Source organism: Fukomys damarensis, unplaced genomic scaffold (assembly GCF_012274545.1).
Source record: "Fukomys damarensis isolate Sample0158 unplaced genomic scaffold, DMR_v1.0_HiC HiC_scaffold_28, whole genome shotgun sequence".
NCBI classification, from domain to species: Eukaryota; Metazoa; Chordata; class Mammalia; order Rodentia; family Bathyergidae; genus Fukomys; species Fukomys damarensis.
The window spans coordinates 5228925-5246041 of NW_022900940.1; the positions used below are offsets into that span (position 1 = coordinate 5228925).

At 40.7% G+C, this 17117-nt stretch overlaps 1 protein-coding gene across 6 annotated transcripts in view; it reads right to left on the minus strand.

Moving 5' to 3' along the window:
- Foxp1 (forkhead box P1) overlaps window positions 1–17117 on the minus strand; it is a 487831-nt gene that overhangs the window by 223218 nt on the left and 247496 nt on the right. For 5 of the 6 annotated variants that reach the window (XM_019209347.2, XM_010636145.2, XM_033757028.1 and 2 more), the window contains one exon: window positions 2676–2860. In XM_019209347.2, the coding sequence (XP_019064892.1) occupies window positions 2676–2849 (174 nt within the window). In that variant the 5' untranslated portion in view covers window positions 2850–2860. Of the gene's footprint in view, window positions 1–2675; window positions 2861–11342; window positions 11365–17117 lie in introns of those variants that run through there. The other variant, XM_019209349.2, reaches the window with a different exon arrangement.

Below are 17117 nucleotides of genomic sequence, written 5' to 3' on the forward strand. Positions count from 1 at the left end.
GCAACTGTTTACTCAACTGTGGCCTGCAGTTATTGAAATTTTATCCGTGGTTTTGTGTGACTACTGCAGTAATGAATTCAGCATGGCTGTGATTTTCTCACTGCTGGCATTCTCACTTCAAGTAAAAACCTGTAGCATAAAAATGACGAAAACAACCAAAGTCCATCCGCGACATTCACATTTCTCCAAACTGTTTAACTGCTGCAGTGTCATCAGGAAGAAAACTGGTAACTTTGGTTCCGTAACACATTTTTAATCCCTGCACTTTTTCTTATTTCAGCCACAGATTCTTGTTTCTCCTACAACCTGTTAAGAATCTCTCAAATACTTTGAGGAGTCAAAGAGCTGTCAATATTTTATTTTAAAAAGCCCCCAAAAGGCTTGCCAACCCATAGTAAGTGGGATTTCGGCCACAATGCTAGGCATTGCTGCTTTTTTTTTCCTTCTCAGAACATATCAATGGCAAACCAAAGTAAAACTGCCATAAAATATTTTAAAATAGCTCAAAGTATAATCAGAATCAATTTCACAAACTTTAAATCAATAACAAACATTTTCACAAGTGGTCACAGTGAAGGGAAAGACAGAAGACAAGGATAATTTTACAGCTGATAATTTTTAATGAAGATACTACTGAAACACACTTTTTAAACTTCTTCTGTGTAGTCAATTTGTTATTGGTGTTACTGTTCACATCCCATGATTCAGAAGCCCCACCTCAACAGCTCCATAAAGAAACAGTTGATCTTGACCTCTGTCTACTAAGGGCACAGAAAATGGTGCTCTAAAATACCAACTACTGGGCTGGGGATTTAGCTCAGTGGTTCCGCCTCCTGCCTTGCAAGCGCAAGGTCCCAAGTTCAATCCCCATACCAAAAAAGAAAAAAAAAACAAACAAAAAAAAAAACCAGGAATCGGTCTAAAATACCAACTATTTATTCTCAATGTAACCATAAAGATCTGAGGAGATCACACAAAGGCTGCTAGCACAAATACCCTTGCTAACAATCTCACCAGCTAGAGTGTGGCCATTTGTGTTAACTTGAAGGCACGAATTAATATACAACCAACGTGGAGACTCCAGCTGATGCAAGCTTGAGGCACAGGCACAGGCAGTTGGGGCTGCCAGGGAGAGAGATCAAATCACTCACAGGAAGCCCTGGGAATCAGACGTGGCTTGTCAGTTTCCCTTTCTTTCTCTTTGTTGTATTTTTTCCCCCAACATGTTCCACAGTCTCTTGTTGGTTCTGTGGACTTGTAATGGGCTCATAATCTAATGACTCCTTAAAATTAAAATAACTCTTGGCAAAAGTAACATAAAACATGCTTCAGAATCTGTCAAAAGCACACGTGTGCGCTTGTGCTCTCTCACTCTTTCTCTCTCTTTCCCTCTCTCTCTGATACAAAGGGGTTTTCTTAACTTCTCTGGTTCACAGTCCAAGAAAATGGTTTGAGGAAAGATCTGCAATAAGTCCCACATCTTTCTGAAAGGCCTAGAGATATATCGTCCCCACCTCCACCTGATTCCAAAAGACACCATAATTAAGATCTAAACAGGGCTGAGGGTTTAGCTCAGTGGCTCCACCGCCTGTCTGTTCCACCGAGTTCAATCCTCAGTACCAAAAAAATAAAATAAATAAATAAAAGTAAAATTCATTCATTCATTCAAGACAAGAAAGCGACAGCTACCATCCATTATGTTTAACAAAACCTAGTAATATTTTCTGGTCCCAACAGAGGCCGGGAAACCAAAGGTGGTCTTCAATGAAATGCTATTTATATTTGAATTTTCACCAACACTTTGCCAACATAACACCCTGTCTTGAGTCACCTTTACCATCCAAAAATGTTTTAGCAGTCACTCACAGGTATCTATTTACACACCTGCACAAAGTGTAATGGGAATGGGTATGTCCCAACTTTTGTGCACTTTGAGGAAGGCACAAAGAGAAGTTAATACATCAGTAAGATTTGGGCACATATCATCCCTATATGGATACAAGAAAAACTGTGTAAATACTGCCTATCCCTAAACAGAGAGGAGTATTGGGATGCAACTTCCTACATTGTCACCTGTGTCACAAAGAGCCTCACATGCTATTTAACCATCTCTGCTTGTACGTTTCTACTCTCCTCAGTCATTTATTTGTTTTCGCGCACATCTTTTATTTCTCACTTTTATTCTTCATCTAGTTTCTTTCTTCATGGGGCTTCTTAAGCCTAGTTTTAAAAATTATTGTTTGCCTCTGTTAAACAGTCATGTCTGGAGTTGCTTCTCCAAACCAGCAATTTTATTTAAAACAGTTAAGAGCTGGGGTGAGGAGCGGGGGATTTAGCTCAGTGGTGCCGCAGCCCGCCTTGCAAGCGCAATGGCCCCAGTTCAATCCCCCCTACCAAAAAAAAAAAAAAAAAGGCAGGGTGACACGTTGGGGGCCAGCCTGGAATGACCCAAGGTCCACTCAACCCTTAAGCCTTCACAACCACTCGGCAGAAAGGCACCCTCCAGACTCCCAACTCAGAATCAACGTCTGAATCCAGCCAGCGGAATTCGCAGTGAACTAGGGCTAACAGATGCTGCTTTTAGGCAGACAGGTGAGTACGAAATAGGGGCAGTAATCAGGAGCAAACCCACGCGGTAAAACGTGTCCTCACCACCTCGGAAGCCAAGCGCCTACCTGCTGCTGCTGGGCGTGGGCGAGGTCAGCAGCCCCCAGGTCCACGGCCGGCGCCTCCCCGTTGGACCGCCCCTCCCGGAGCGCGCTGCACTCTAGCAAGTGGTTGCTGCCGCTGGACCCATTCTGGATGGCTGACCCGTTACTTTTTGTCTCAGTCCCAGATTCCTGCATCATGACTCAAAAACCTGATGGAAGGATTTTCAGGAGGGGGAGAAAGAAAGAAAAAAAAAAAGCAGCTGTTAAAACAGTTGTTCTACATGCGGGAAAAGGGTTCTGCTTTAAATGTTGCCAAACTCTGTACACAGTTGTCATTTTCTTTCACTCAATTTATCCCTCAGTAGTACACTGGTCCTTCAGCGTGCGAGTATGGAACTGTCAGGCCCAATTCAAGTTGTAGTGCTATTTCAGATATATTATCTTTTTCCCCTTAGGAAAAATAAGTATGTTCAGGTGAGCCTAGAATTTAGGATTAAATTTCTCTAGTGGTATCTGGATGCTTGGCTCAAAAACATGAAGTCATCCTGTTGAGCATATTAGGAGTAACATTAAATGTTAATTTATTGCATGGTGATGCCACACTATAATAGAAGGAATATTCTCCAGCATCAGTCTATCTAGGCACGGCACCCATTACTACCAAGGAGGCCCCTTGACGTGATCTGTGCCCCAAAACCTCGAGGTCACAAAGCAAAAGCATTTTAGGAGTATGTTCTCCTGGGAATCATGCAGGCACTCATACACTTCAAAACTGGTTATTCCAGTAAGATAGGAGGACACTTCTACAAAGGGGGTTCCACTTTTCAGAAGCCAAATAAATTCAGACTGTGATCATTGGTTCACAGTTAAAACTGTCCTGAGAAATCTCAGACTCAGGTGTATCTTGGGGTAAAGTACTAATCTCTAACATGATTTAAGGTCTGAAAGTGCTGGGTGGGACTTATAATTTTGGAGAAAAATCTTATCTAGGTAGACTTAAAAAAAAGTCTGCATTTTAAAGTACTGAATGACACCTAGAAAAAATTATGTAGTGGGGACAAGGATTTAGTTCAGTGGCACTCTGCCTGCCTAATAAGCACAGGTTCCTGAGTTTGATCCCAGGTACTAAAAATAAATAAATAAATGGGATCATTAGATATCAGCTATGTTTCTTTGTTCTTGTTAGTCTCTAGGCACAAACCATTACCCACAGAGCCATTTTAACTATCAGATCAATAAAGGTGCACAAATATTATATGACAAAAGACAGATAATATTTGCTAGTATCACCTGATAGATGTGTGATCACCACTGTTACTGAGGTCCATCCACACAGCAGATGATTTACATATATTCTCTAATTTCATCCTGATAGCTATCAATATGCCCAGTTTGCAGATGAGAAAACTTGAGGCTTTATGAGAATTTGCCCACTATCTATCACAGCTAGTAAACGGCAGGATCAGGATTTCAACAACCTGGCTCTGATTTCAAGCTTTAAACCCCAGAGTGTTTTCAAAAGATTGAAATACAGTGGAAGCAACAATTGGAATGGAGGGCCCATCCTCCAAAGTTACAGACTAGGTCTTGATAAGGGAAAACAAAAGCCACTAACAGAAGCTGCCAGCAATATACCAAAACTGAGAAATGCTCAAACAATGAAGACTTCAATATGAAATTCCAACCTCAAATAACAAAACGTTTCATACGAATTTGTTCTGAGCCTAGACGGACATATGTTTAACCCATGCTACATATCCTTTCCCCCCCAAGAACTATGTGACAAGAGGGAAATGGGAGTCTTTCTGGACATCTTCAGGTTGTCTCTTTGTTAAATATGTAAGTCTATTTTCTGCAGCCATGCACAAAAGCCAAATGGAAAAATTAAAAACAAAAACCATTTTGTATCTTTATTTCTTTTCAGTGCATCATATAATACAACTTGATGTCATTTTACGAAACCATACAGTATTTTTCTTAAAGTAAATCCAATCCTGAAGTGGATCAAGAATGGCATTTTTTGTTAACAGGTGGGAAACAAACCCAGAAACAACAGCTGATACACTCTCGTGTCTTTAGATCAGGCTTTCCAGTAATTATTGGCCTTTAAAACTTGCGTTCATTATCTTCACTGTTCAGAATAAAGACTCCTTAAGAAAATCAACACAAACCTTCCCTCAGACGTAAGTCAGGCAACAGAAGTACCATGTTCATCTCCAACAAAGGAACCAATTTATGAAGCCTAGGTTTATGTGTTTCTCCTTTACACAATTGCCTATTATGGAGAAGCTAAGACAAAAGCATCAACATTTGGGTATTTACAGAGAAAAGCTGTCGTGGTTAGCAAGGAAACCCATTAGGATATGTCATAAGGATGTCTAAACAAAAACAGATTTGGGGGACACCTTCTGAAAGCCTGTATTTATCACTGCCTGGACCCTCAAAATTCTACACCGCACATATATAGAGCACATACAGCCATAATAGCCAATCCTCAGAACAGCACTGCACATAGAATGCTGCCTTCAACCACGTGACATCAGGCCCTCAGACCTCAGAGCAGGTGTCTAAGAGAGTGGCGCTGCTTTTGTTTCCTTGCTTTGACACCAGCCCTGCCAGTGGAGTAAGAACAATCTCCAACACACAATTTGATGAGAAGGCTCTGTTTTTGCTCCATGCAGTTCCAAAGAAGACTGCCAAGTCCTCCAGTACAAGTTTTCAGGCATGGGGCCAAGCAGTTTGGCTTGTGCATCAGGCTTAAGAGTGCAGGTTTGGGGACCAAAATTGCATAAAGGATTATTTTGGTCTAAGGATGTCTTTAATTAGTCAAGTGCTAATAGTAGTATGTAGGTTGGGAGATTTAAAATTTTCCCATAATCTCCCATACCAATCAGGGGAAGACAGTGTTTTGAAAAGCATTATGTGAAGAATTAGGAGTGTCAATGTCTAAGAACATTTCTAACAGTATCTGGGCTACCAGTATTTCTACTGAATGTCCCAAGCCATTTAATAAACCTTTATAACTATATCACATCTTACAAACAGCGGATTGTCCGATGTACTTCTCAAATTCCTAATGAGTCTATATGAAAGAGATAAGGCTGGTAAATGTTTATCCACTTTGCAGAAAAGAAATCAGAACGTCAATCAATGAAGGGGGGTAGATAAAGCCACAACTCTACCCCCTTTCAGACGTGAACCTGTCCCTTCTCTAAATGACTGAAATTTTCCAAACCACAAAGTCCATTGGTAAGATAATAAGTAAATGAGCAAAGAGAAAACTAAGTTCCAGAGGAGACTACAATGGGAAAGGCAGGTAGAGGAAGGAGAGCATTAAAATACAAATAGGAAAAGTGGTAGCACTCTTCAGCAAACAAAGGTATCTATCTTTTTCTATTGCATGGTACGTTGTGAAGTCAACTGAGAATAAATCCAAGGCTGGGAGAAGCATCTCTCTACTGTGTCATGGAGCATTATGTACCTTCTTCAAGGAAGGCTGCCCTAGGAACTCAGTGTTTATAGCTCCCACCTCCCTCTGGACACTGTATTACCAAAGAACCGCCCTGCTCCATGACAAAGTAAGGACAAGAAGCATCATTTATAATCACCACAGAGTGCCTGAATAGGAAGGACACACCATGCCCACTAACAGGTCCTTTCTCCAGGAACAATCCCCGACCCTCTTCCACGTTCTTCTATATAGCTTCTCCAAAGCGAGCGGCGCCTGATGAAATCACACAGTCCACTCAGCACAACCCCAACAAAGGCTGATGTTGCAATTATCCAGATTTCCAAAAGCCTAGGAAGCCAAAATGGCCCACTTCTCATCTGGCTTGGAAACACTACAGAGCTACAGGTTTCGAAAGATCAATTTTGGGGCTGCAGTGACTGGCAAAAAAAGGCTAAGAATGGAGTTTAGCATGCTTATTTATTGTTGTTACCAACAGAGCTGCTCTATGGAAGTATTCTGGAAAATTCATAATGTCCAGGCCAATGTATTTATAGTAAATTAAAGCAGTGCTTTATTATTATGATTATTTCCTTGGTTACAGTGTTGATGCTGAAAATTTAGGGAAAATAAAGCCCTTGTTATCATGCTTGTGAAAGATTTTAAGCTAACAAAAAGTTCAGTCTTGATTCCAGGGCAGTTAATTAAGGTTGACCAAGTCAGGCAGAAGTAAATTAACTTGGCTGATCAATTATTTATATGAAGCAGAATAAATGCCCTTAAAGAACTTAGTCTGTTCATGAAAGGATGTGTAAATTAAACTAAACATAGTTTTGTAAAATATGTTTCTACTTCTAGGGAGAGAACAGAAGAAAACTTAATGGTAAAATCACTTTTAGGAAAATGATTAGAGCAATTGTATGACACCCCCACCCCGTCCAAAAGGGAAAATCCTTTCTCACTCTTCATCCATATGCAAAGAAAGAAGGAAAATGGCATGCAATTTTGAAAAAAGAAAGAGAAGCTTATAGGAAGGAAAAGGAGGAAGGGAGGAAACAGGAGGACAGGCAGGGTGATAGGGAGGGAGGGAGGGAAGACAGGCCAAAAATGGAAAAGACTGTATGAGTTTTATTATTTTGGAAACAGCGAAGGTGAAGCTCTGTCTTTATATGTTAATTCCGTGCACTCTGTAGAGTGGCAAAGAGTAAGGGTAGGAGTGTTGGCTGGCTGTAGCTCAAAGAAAAGGCACTTTTTAAATCACTCATGGTATGTGAAGAGTCAAAATTTTCACTGAATATGTATCTATACTCAGAAGAATATATATAAATATATATTTCAGCAAAAAAGAAGATGGACCTGTCTATATTAATATATAATGCATAAACTTATTTCTAGGCCTCGTGCAACAAATGAATTGGTTGCCCCAATGTGTAATGGGTGTAGAGCGCAATCTAAGACACACACAGGAGCTGTAAGGAGGGAGATGAGGCTACAGAGGCTTCCCCTGGTACTCAAATGGCGGGACAGCCTGAGAAAGTAAAGCCAGCCACTTGTGTGGGTGTTACTTCCATTTGGAAGAGAGGGACTCCAACAACAGAAGACATCTCAGGTGAAAGCCAGAGACCTTCAGAGGACTGTAGCAGGGGAGACATCACCGTGGCAAGAGACCCAAGCTTGCTTTTCAATTGGCAGGGCACTGCTGGAACAGGGGCAAGGAGCAAAGCCAGGGCTGGTGGAAAGGATCCCAAAGCCACTGTGGGGTTTGGGGCAGATAAGGAGCGAGCAGGATGGCAGTGCTCACCAGCCACAGATGCACAGCTCTGTCTCAAGCAGGGCCACAGCAAATGATCACGAGTGGGTATGGCAGGGACAAGAGAAGCTTGCACACCAGTCAACTATTTTATCATCCGAGTTCCATAAATCGTGAATGAACCCTTCCAGATACCACCTTTTGCCTCCCACTGCTCTACCACCCCTACTTCAAGTAAAGAGTACCAAAGAGTCAAGAGTAGGAAATGGAGTCGGGATGCTGTGTTAGGAGGGCACCATCTTCCAATACCAAATTTTCATAATTATAACAGAAAGGCGTAGATTTTCTAATGCATGGCAGTTCAAAAAGTAATCAAGGAATGAGCCGGAGGGCTATTTTAATGTATGCAAAGCTAGTGACCCACAGTAAATGGGAGGTAAGCTACAATGAATGCAAAGTAATGCACAAATACTAAAGTCTTGGTCTGATGAGGGACGGCTAAAATTAACACCCAATTAATTTCCGAATTGACAAACAAATGAAACCCATAAATCTACTTTCTCATTAATTTTCTTGTGGTATAATTTAAAGCAGTAATATGGGGGCAAAAACTGAGCATTATCCATCATAAATATCAAAAAGATAGCACTCTAACACCATAAATTATGCATATTACCTGTTGTTAAAAATGATTTATGTATTATCAACTTTATCATGCACTATAGATGTCTAGATCTATCTTTTAAAAATCTGGAAATTCATTCAACACTTCAGAAGAAAAAGTTCAAGAGCAGTGGAACTGACAGGTGCACATTTTAAAAAATCAAAACAGGGCCGGGGATTTAGCTCAGTGGTGCCAACACCTGCCTCGCAAGCTCAAAGTCCTGAGTTCAATCCCTGTACACCCCCCCCCACAAAAAATAAATAAAAACAAGGGAGGGTATGTACCTAGTGACAGAGGGCATCTGGGCAAAGGTAGAATCACCTCAGGTCTTGGAGAGTAGAAGGTGAGGTCCTGGAAGTGATAGGCTAAGTCTCCAGAAGAAAGAGAAACATATCTGCCTTAAGGCACAGCCCTCCTACAATGCAGATCAGAGCACCAGGGTCCCTTTTAAGGAGCAGCTCATCTCTCTGGCCCTCTGGAATCTAGGGGTTCAGGCAGGGACACAAGTAATGTATCTTAGATGGCAGCAGGGAGCATCCACAATTTTGGGGGTTAAGAATCCTAGTTAAATGTGGGGACATTGTGCTTAGTTTCAATTCGATACGCTGATTCTTTTGCCTTCAGAATTCAAAGGAGAACCAGAAAGTGTGTGCTTAGCAGTTCAATCACAATTATTTTATATTTGTCAATTAAAGGAAAAGCAGGCATTTGGACTAAAAATTTCCTCCTCCACCTGTCTACCTCCATTTGTTTAACAATTATAAATAAAAATAAATAATCTCAAACTTAATTTTTAAGCCTTCTACATAGCAGGAATTTAGTAAATAATTGCAAGGCTGTTACCTGAACGATTAAGTCAGAGAAGAAACCAGGTCCAATGCTGTGATCAAATGAGATCAAGGACTTGTGCTGGCCACCAACTTCATATTCCTATTTTTAAGATATTCTACTACCTGTAATTCTTTGAAATGTGTAATCGTTGTATGATGGTCTCAACTTCACAAAGTAACTTAATCTTGTTAAAGTCTTAAGAAGTAGGATCATCTCAGTTTTTGAAAATGTAAGATAATTAACCGAGGAAAACCTTACCCAAACCCATTATAGTGAGAATTTAATTCACGCAAGGACAATTTCAAGGGACTGGAAATGGTAGAAAACAGGATGTTTAATTTCCCCTGTAACTCTTGACGTAGAATACAGTTGGCAGAATAGAGTGGTAATAAAATAATAGTCCTAACAAAAGCTATGGCTTCCCTTTTCCACCAAGTTTGAAAAGAAGAGGCTTTGTATTGGCAAGAGAAAAAAAAAGGGATTTCTGAATCTGCACAGGACGGTACCACCATTGTTGAGAGCAACTATAAATGTCTGCCATGAAAAAATCTGTCTTAGGCTTGTCTACACCCTTATCTTTCTTTATAAGGCACAGATGAGTGAAGATAGTAAGTTGCCCCATTCTGATATTGCAGATGTCTAACGTATTATTCAGGTTTTTAACTATGGTTGGTCTTGTTCCCCCTTCTCTCAGCAGCCAAGAGTTAAAGTGCTGTGATCATGGTAACCGAGGGCAGACGACGGAAGGGAGGAAGGAATGGTGCTGGGAAACAACGACAAAGCCAAACGCGTTTCCACTTTCTTGCAGGCACAGTAATCCGGAAGAGCTTGCAGACGCTGAGAAGAGCTGTGCCTGTCCAGTGCAGATGGTGTGGGTCACCGCGAGGAAACCTCTGAAAGTCAGGTTTTCTGGGAGCTTAAATAAAATGTCCTCCACCCACCCAACAAAACAGACTGCAAGTCTGAGATACTTACCAGAGCCCCCCAAACTTTCATCGCTTGAATTATCAAGCAGCCTGATTCTCATAAATAGGCTGGTAGAATAAAGTGAGCAACAACCAGTTCAGAGGATTTTTTTTTTCATTTCCATATTTTATATAATTTAATGTACACAAGGCCAGGTTCATAACATTACTTAATGAGCAGCGTGTTCGATGACACACTTCACGTACCTCCGGCTTCACCTCCAGCCCCTAACCGCTCTAGTGGCCAAAGCGAACAATATGTTCACAGCATCATGGCAACTCAGTGAATGAGGCCATCAGAATTCTGTTGCCTGCACTTCTCTGTTGTGTGAAAGGGATAATTATTTAATTTTATCCTTCAAAAACTTCAATATACGCACGAATATATATCCACCCACAACCAATGTGCTCTCATAGATAGATAGCAAGCCTTCTCCGAGATAAAAGACCACCACTCGTCTCAGAGCTCAGAGCCCCAGCCTCCACCCTTACCCACTCAGCCCCGTCTCTCTCATTTACAGCAAGTGCTAGGAGCCCATGCCTACTATGGAAACACAAGGTGAACTCCGAAACACCAACACACAACAGTTTCAGAAACAAAAACCAAAAACAAAGCTGATGTGAGCTGAGTTTTCTCTGCTGTTCACAAAACACAACAAAGGACAGGCTTATGTTCAAGTCTTATCTACCAAGGTTTGCAATGTCCAATAGTCAAGAGCCCTCACACACACACATAGACACCAACCTGAACAAAAAGTCTTAAAGCTTTTTTTACTTAACAGGGAGCATAAACTTATTTTAAAATTAATAAGGTAAGAGTTTCAAGGAAAAAAACAGTGGGAATTTATAAAATATATATTGTACCTGAAGTATATAGTTAAATGCTTTTGTCAGGAAGATCTGTTCAGAACACATCAAACTAAAAGTTAAGCTTCCCTTCTCAAACCTGACAGAGGGTATGTACATGAACTAGAATCATCCCAAGCCCACAGGACAACACAAAAGACACACACGTAATACAAAAGCCATGTACCTTTCAACGGTGCTTGCCTTGGTCATAGTACTAGAGTACACCTTCACCTTCTACCTTATTTGTGCCACAAAGAATTTTCTAGCCATCTGATGTTCTATTACTGAGCTAGTGGCCTTTCAGGAGAGCTCTCTCTCCCTTCTGAAAAGAGCAAACAACTGCATAGATATCATTACACTAAGGAAATCTCTTAGAAAAACCAAACAACTTGCTAATCTCTCCAGCCCCTTCAACCAAGCAAAAGATAAGAAAAGCAAACCTAAGTCTGTTTCAGCCACATTCCAGGGACAAGTTCCCTTTTTTCTTTCTTTATCAAAATTCTAGCAAAGTTGTTTTTTTTTTTTTTTCATGTGTGGTACATTTTCTTTGAAACAGACCTTACAGGATAAACTGCAGCTCACACCCGCAAACAAAGCAGTGTTTGTTTAATAACTATTGCTGCCATGGGTACAGTAAACAAGGGGCCCAGCATTTGTGTTTATGAACAAACACATCATCTTACAAGAGTAATTTAACATTAACCAGGTGGAATAATCAACAGATTTCATAGGTGACACCAGGGGCAGGGCTAACGTAAACAGAACTGGGGTGGAGAAAGGGCCACTCTCCTAGAATCAAGGTTGAGGCAAATGCATTACAGAGTAAACAGCTGGGAAGAAGGCAAGATAAACAAACAGTCATTCTTCTGACATTTAGAGAGGCAGAAAGGTTGGAAGTTACATAGATCAGCTGCTGACCACCATGAAATCAAACCAGTTGGAGACCAAGCCTGCTTGTTTGCACAATGCCATGTTTGCTTATAAACAACAATTTGCTGTTACCAACCTTGAATTACTCATCTTCATAGAAGCCAGGGCTAGGGAATCGAGTGAAATCTGGTTAACTCTTCAGTGGTAATATTATTCAAAAAAAAAGACATGGCCCCTATCAGAAAAAGAGGTCGCCCCAGATGTGACACACGAGACACAGGCAACACACTCATTTCCTGGTTTGCAGATAAAAATAAAGCATTCAGAAGCTTTAAACTACTAAAGGTTGGATTTGGAAACAGCTTTAAAAGACTGTAATGCCTCCATGCTTGAGTAACTCAGCATTCATTTCCTAGGCATCTTCTTTTATCAATGAAATATATGGGTCAAACACAGATCCTGATCTTGAATGTTTCATCCAGAAAAGAAAACCCTGATGCCACTTTCTCCCCATACACTAAGCTTCTGTTCCAAGATCCCTTTAAGCCCAGGGGGCCTAAAAACAAATAGATTTGTAGCATTCTTAACCACTCTGCGCAAATCAAACTATGTCAGGTTATGATTTCGTCCATAAAGAACACATATAAATAATCAGTTGATGTTACTTTACACATAACCACTCAGAACTTCATTTTGTCAGCTTCACATCAGAGAAATCCTAGCTCTTCGAAGCCCAGAGTCAGTAAATTCAAAAGGGTTAAGAATCACTTAATCTTTAAAATTTTGCTTTAGCATATACCACCTTATGAAGGAAGAAGCTTCCTGTATAAGTCGCCAAGCCATACCAGAGACACTGCAGCTAGAGATCCAATCTGCAATGAAAGCATTGGTTCAAATCTATTTTGCAGCTACTTTAACATTTTTAAACATCTTAGTTTTGGGTTTTTTTTTGCGGGGGGTACTGGAGATCAAACTCTGGGCCTTGTGCTTGCGAGGCAGGCGCCAGAACCACTGAGCTAAATCCCCAACCCAAACAACTTAGTTTTGATTCGTATGAATAATATCATTACATTACTTAAAATCTAGGCAGCGAAACATGCTGAAAACCTTATAATCACATAATTACTTTTTTTAAAATCCTGCATTATATCAGAGCAAAGGACAGCACAACATTGCCTACTGGATATCCAAAGCAAAATCTGAACACGAGAAAATGAAATTAAAAAAATAAGATGCACCTCACAGGGTTCTGGCAATTACATTATTAACAATCGCTGTGTGAAGTTCTCATCTCTGTCTAAAAAAAGGTAACAAAAATTTTGTGGTCCCCTTCCCTGCTCTCATCTCTTCACCAGTTCCAGTATAAAATTCCCAACCTTTCCTCTCAGCTCTCCTCCCCATCTCCTGCTTCAAGTAACTAACTTTTGTTTTGCAAATCTGAAGTCACAAAGGAACTCCAGTGTTTTTGTTTGACTGTGCTGTGGTCTGTTTCCAAAGTCTTTCTCTGCAGACAGTCTCTTTCTCCAAATCAGCACAAGCCCCGTGGCCCCTGTATTGCCTAGGAAGACATTTCCTCCTGAGCATTCAATGCCAGAGCAGCAGGAAGCTTCCAAGTTCCCTGGGCCTGTTCACACCGACAGACGCTGCAAGGGGACAGAGAACTCTGTTCTGCCCCAGGAACCCTCTGGGGCTGGAGCTGCTCCACGGCCCCGGAGAAAGAAAAGCAGCCTTACTCCACCGTGTGATGATGCAAGTCTGGCTGCTGGAACAACTAACAGAGAAAATCTCCCTCAAATGTTTCAAGAACAGAACGTTCTCAAATTCCACCCTTACTACCCGATGTATGTGGTCAGCATGACTAGAGGCAAACAGGAGCTCAGAGCCTTACCCCAAGTACCCATGAACATTGTAAAGACAAAAGAATGGATAAGTTCACCAGCATACTGCGCTCCCCTTCCTTACTGTCCTGTCCTCCTTGAGAATGCTCCTTACTCACTACTCACCCCGCCTTCAATGCTTTTCCCCCTTTTCCTGAGCTTTGCTTTTATTTTCTTTTCCCAAGCCTGGATAACTAGAATAGTGGTAAAACATTATAAACACAGTGTAGAGTTCTAAATGCTAATCCAAAAAATTGTGGCCATTTTCCCTGATCCCTGAAGTGTGTTGTGTTGTTGTGTTGTGCTTTGTTTTGTTTTCCCAATAGTGGGCACTGAACTCACTCAAAGCCTTTGCGATGAGCGACATCCACAGCTCTTTTTTATTTTTAACTGAGACAGGTCTCACTAAGTTGTTCCCGCTGAGCTCAAACATACAATCCTCCTGCCCTAGCCTCTCTGAGTGCTAGGACTGAAGTGTGCACCACCACACCTGACCTGGGGTTTAAATGCAAAGCGAAACCATTCTCCCAAAGGCTCCTCTGGGTTTGTGATTCTACCCAGGAAACATTAACTGCCTGCCTTCCTGCCTCTTCTCAGCACTGGTAAGAAACTTGTCCTAAACCACCTTAAGATTTACTTTCAAGTGACTAGTTTACTCATTGTATTCCCTATGGACACCAAATTAAATACATATACGTATATGTATGTTCATTAAGAAGTTCTTGATAAAACCTATGCAGTCAACTATTTTAAAAGCTGGGAAAATTCAGGAATGTCCAAACAGCAGCCCACTGGCCATCTGCCTTCTTCGATTTTAAAAAAGAAAGTTGTGTTACACACACATATATATATATTATACTATATTATACATTTTCTATAAAGCCAAGGTAGTAATTCCTCTTCATTCAGTGAGGCCCAGAAAGCCAAAATATTGGACAACCATGCTGGAAAGAATCCCAAGAAAGCTCAAGATTAGAAAGTAAGATTGGTTCTTTTCACAGCTTCATTCTGAGATTAAAAAACAATCATAAATTCTGAGATTCGAGTGGACACTTGAGCCAGTCTCCCAGGCCCAACATTCACTTCCACTTTGATCTTCATCATTTTTTGCCATTTCTGCATACCCCTCCGTATGTCATTTTTTAAAAATCGCGCACATTTGATAAATAAGTCACCCTTCGGAGGAAATTTTTATCACTTCTTCAAATGGAAAGCCAGTATGTACCCCACTGTAGAAGAGAAAGACTTCGTAATACATGTAATGAAAGCCAACCAATGTCACTAAAGTCAACCTGGGCTCTGCTGTCCCTAGAGGCTGGAGTGGGAGCTATGTTCTTTCTTTGTTAAATAATGAGCTTACAACTGGCCGAGACAGATTAAAGATACTAGTACCAAATTGAGACTTTCTCCTTGGTTTTATCAGAAGGATTAAAAAATATTTGAAAATGGAATTGCTTCAATATCAAACCACAATAATGAGAATTGGTGAATGATTTATGAACTGCCTAGAAATCATCTCCAGCCCACCAGTGAGTAGTCCAAGTCCTAAGTGTGGGGGAGTGGAGCCAGAGAGACTTAGGGGACCTATGTGAGGATCCAGGCTGAAAGCTGAACTCTTAAACGCTGTCTTCCTAACAGTGCAATCACAAAGCACGCAGAGGGCCTCTGGGTAAAGTTACACTGCCAGACAAACAATCAACCAAGGAGCCAGACTCTCCGCTCTTGCCCCCCAAACAAATAGGGCTCCTGGCCATGGCGTAGGGATTGTAGAAGACAGCTGAAAAACATCAAAGAGCTCTATCTGTGAGCCTCTCCTCTGACTCATCACAGCACTGGAGCGGTGGCCACTTCAGCACTGCCGCCTCTCCACAACCCAGATTTATTCCGTACCAAGTATCTACTATATGGTAAAAACCATAAGCATATCATTCAAATGCTTTATTGGTCAAAAGATAGATGCTTTTATTAGTCCAACCTTTTTTGTAATGGAGTGCCACTGATGACCCAGCATTAGCCTCATTCCCTGCTATTAATCACACTTCTAAGAGCTCATTTTGCCTTAAAATCTTAAGAAATTGCTATAATTTAAAGACACGGTGTCTACATAATGGGAAATGCTTCATAGATTGTATTATTTCATAAAATACAGTATTTTTATGGGAACAATGACTATAATGCTAACATTAAAAAATGGAAGAATCACATATAGAATGAAAAACAAAATAATATATATGTGTGTGTGTGTGTAATCTTTATTAGAAAAATGAGATGTTATACTGCCCAAAATACAATCATGACTGTTGCTGCATTCCTTTACAAAAATCTATTTACATGCTTTAATCGCTATCTTTTGGAAAACCATTAATCCAAAGACACAGGCATGTAATTTACATAGATTAAGAAAAAAAAATGACTCCCAAACAAATGAAAAGACAAAACTCGAATGTAAAAAAGACAGAAAGATGCAAAAACACATGGTGTGCTTTAAGAAATTCCATCTGTAGTATGTTCCTCATTCATCATCTATAGTTCCTGTGCCTGGTCCGTCTGTGTGAAGAGAACTAAGGCAATCTCTTCAATATGTGACTTCAGGACAAACTACAGGTATCTGCCAATTTATTTTCAGTAAGATTTTAATAATATAATGATGTCCTTAACTTGTAAGTCCTCCTCTCATTAAACCACCTGCATGACTGTTTAAGCACAGCTGAATACCAGAGAGAAAAGCATCTGAAAGATTTTTACAACATACAAAGCTAAAATAAATCTTTTTGAAAGTGCCCTTTCAATTTTTACTACTACTCAGAATGCAACATACAAGTGTATATATTCAAATCTTAAATACACACAGAGATGGTAATGCACTGTTCTGTGATGAATGAAGGGCAGGCTCCAATCAGGCACAGAGATGAAGACATTCAGCATGGATGGCTGGGACAAACAGAATGAACCCACCGGAAAACCAAGAACGCAGTCAGCCTGTCCTGCAGTTCATGAGGGCTGAACTCAGATCCTATGAAACAGACAGAGGTTGGTGACAGGTATAGGTGGGGCTGGAGCCAAGGAACCGGCCTGCTCAGTGATAAGCAATTGTAGCTCTGACAGAGGGGCCCCTTCTCCCAGGATATGCTCCTCCCATAGAATCCCACTGTCAAGATAAGCACCTAGACCTTGGATCTTTCACTTGGACTAGCAAAAAACCCAACATCTGA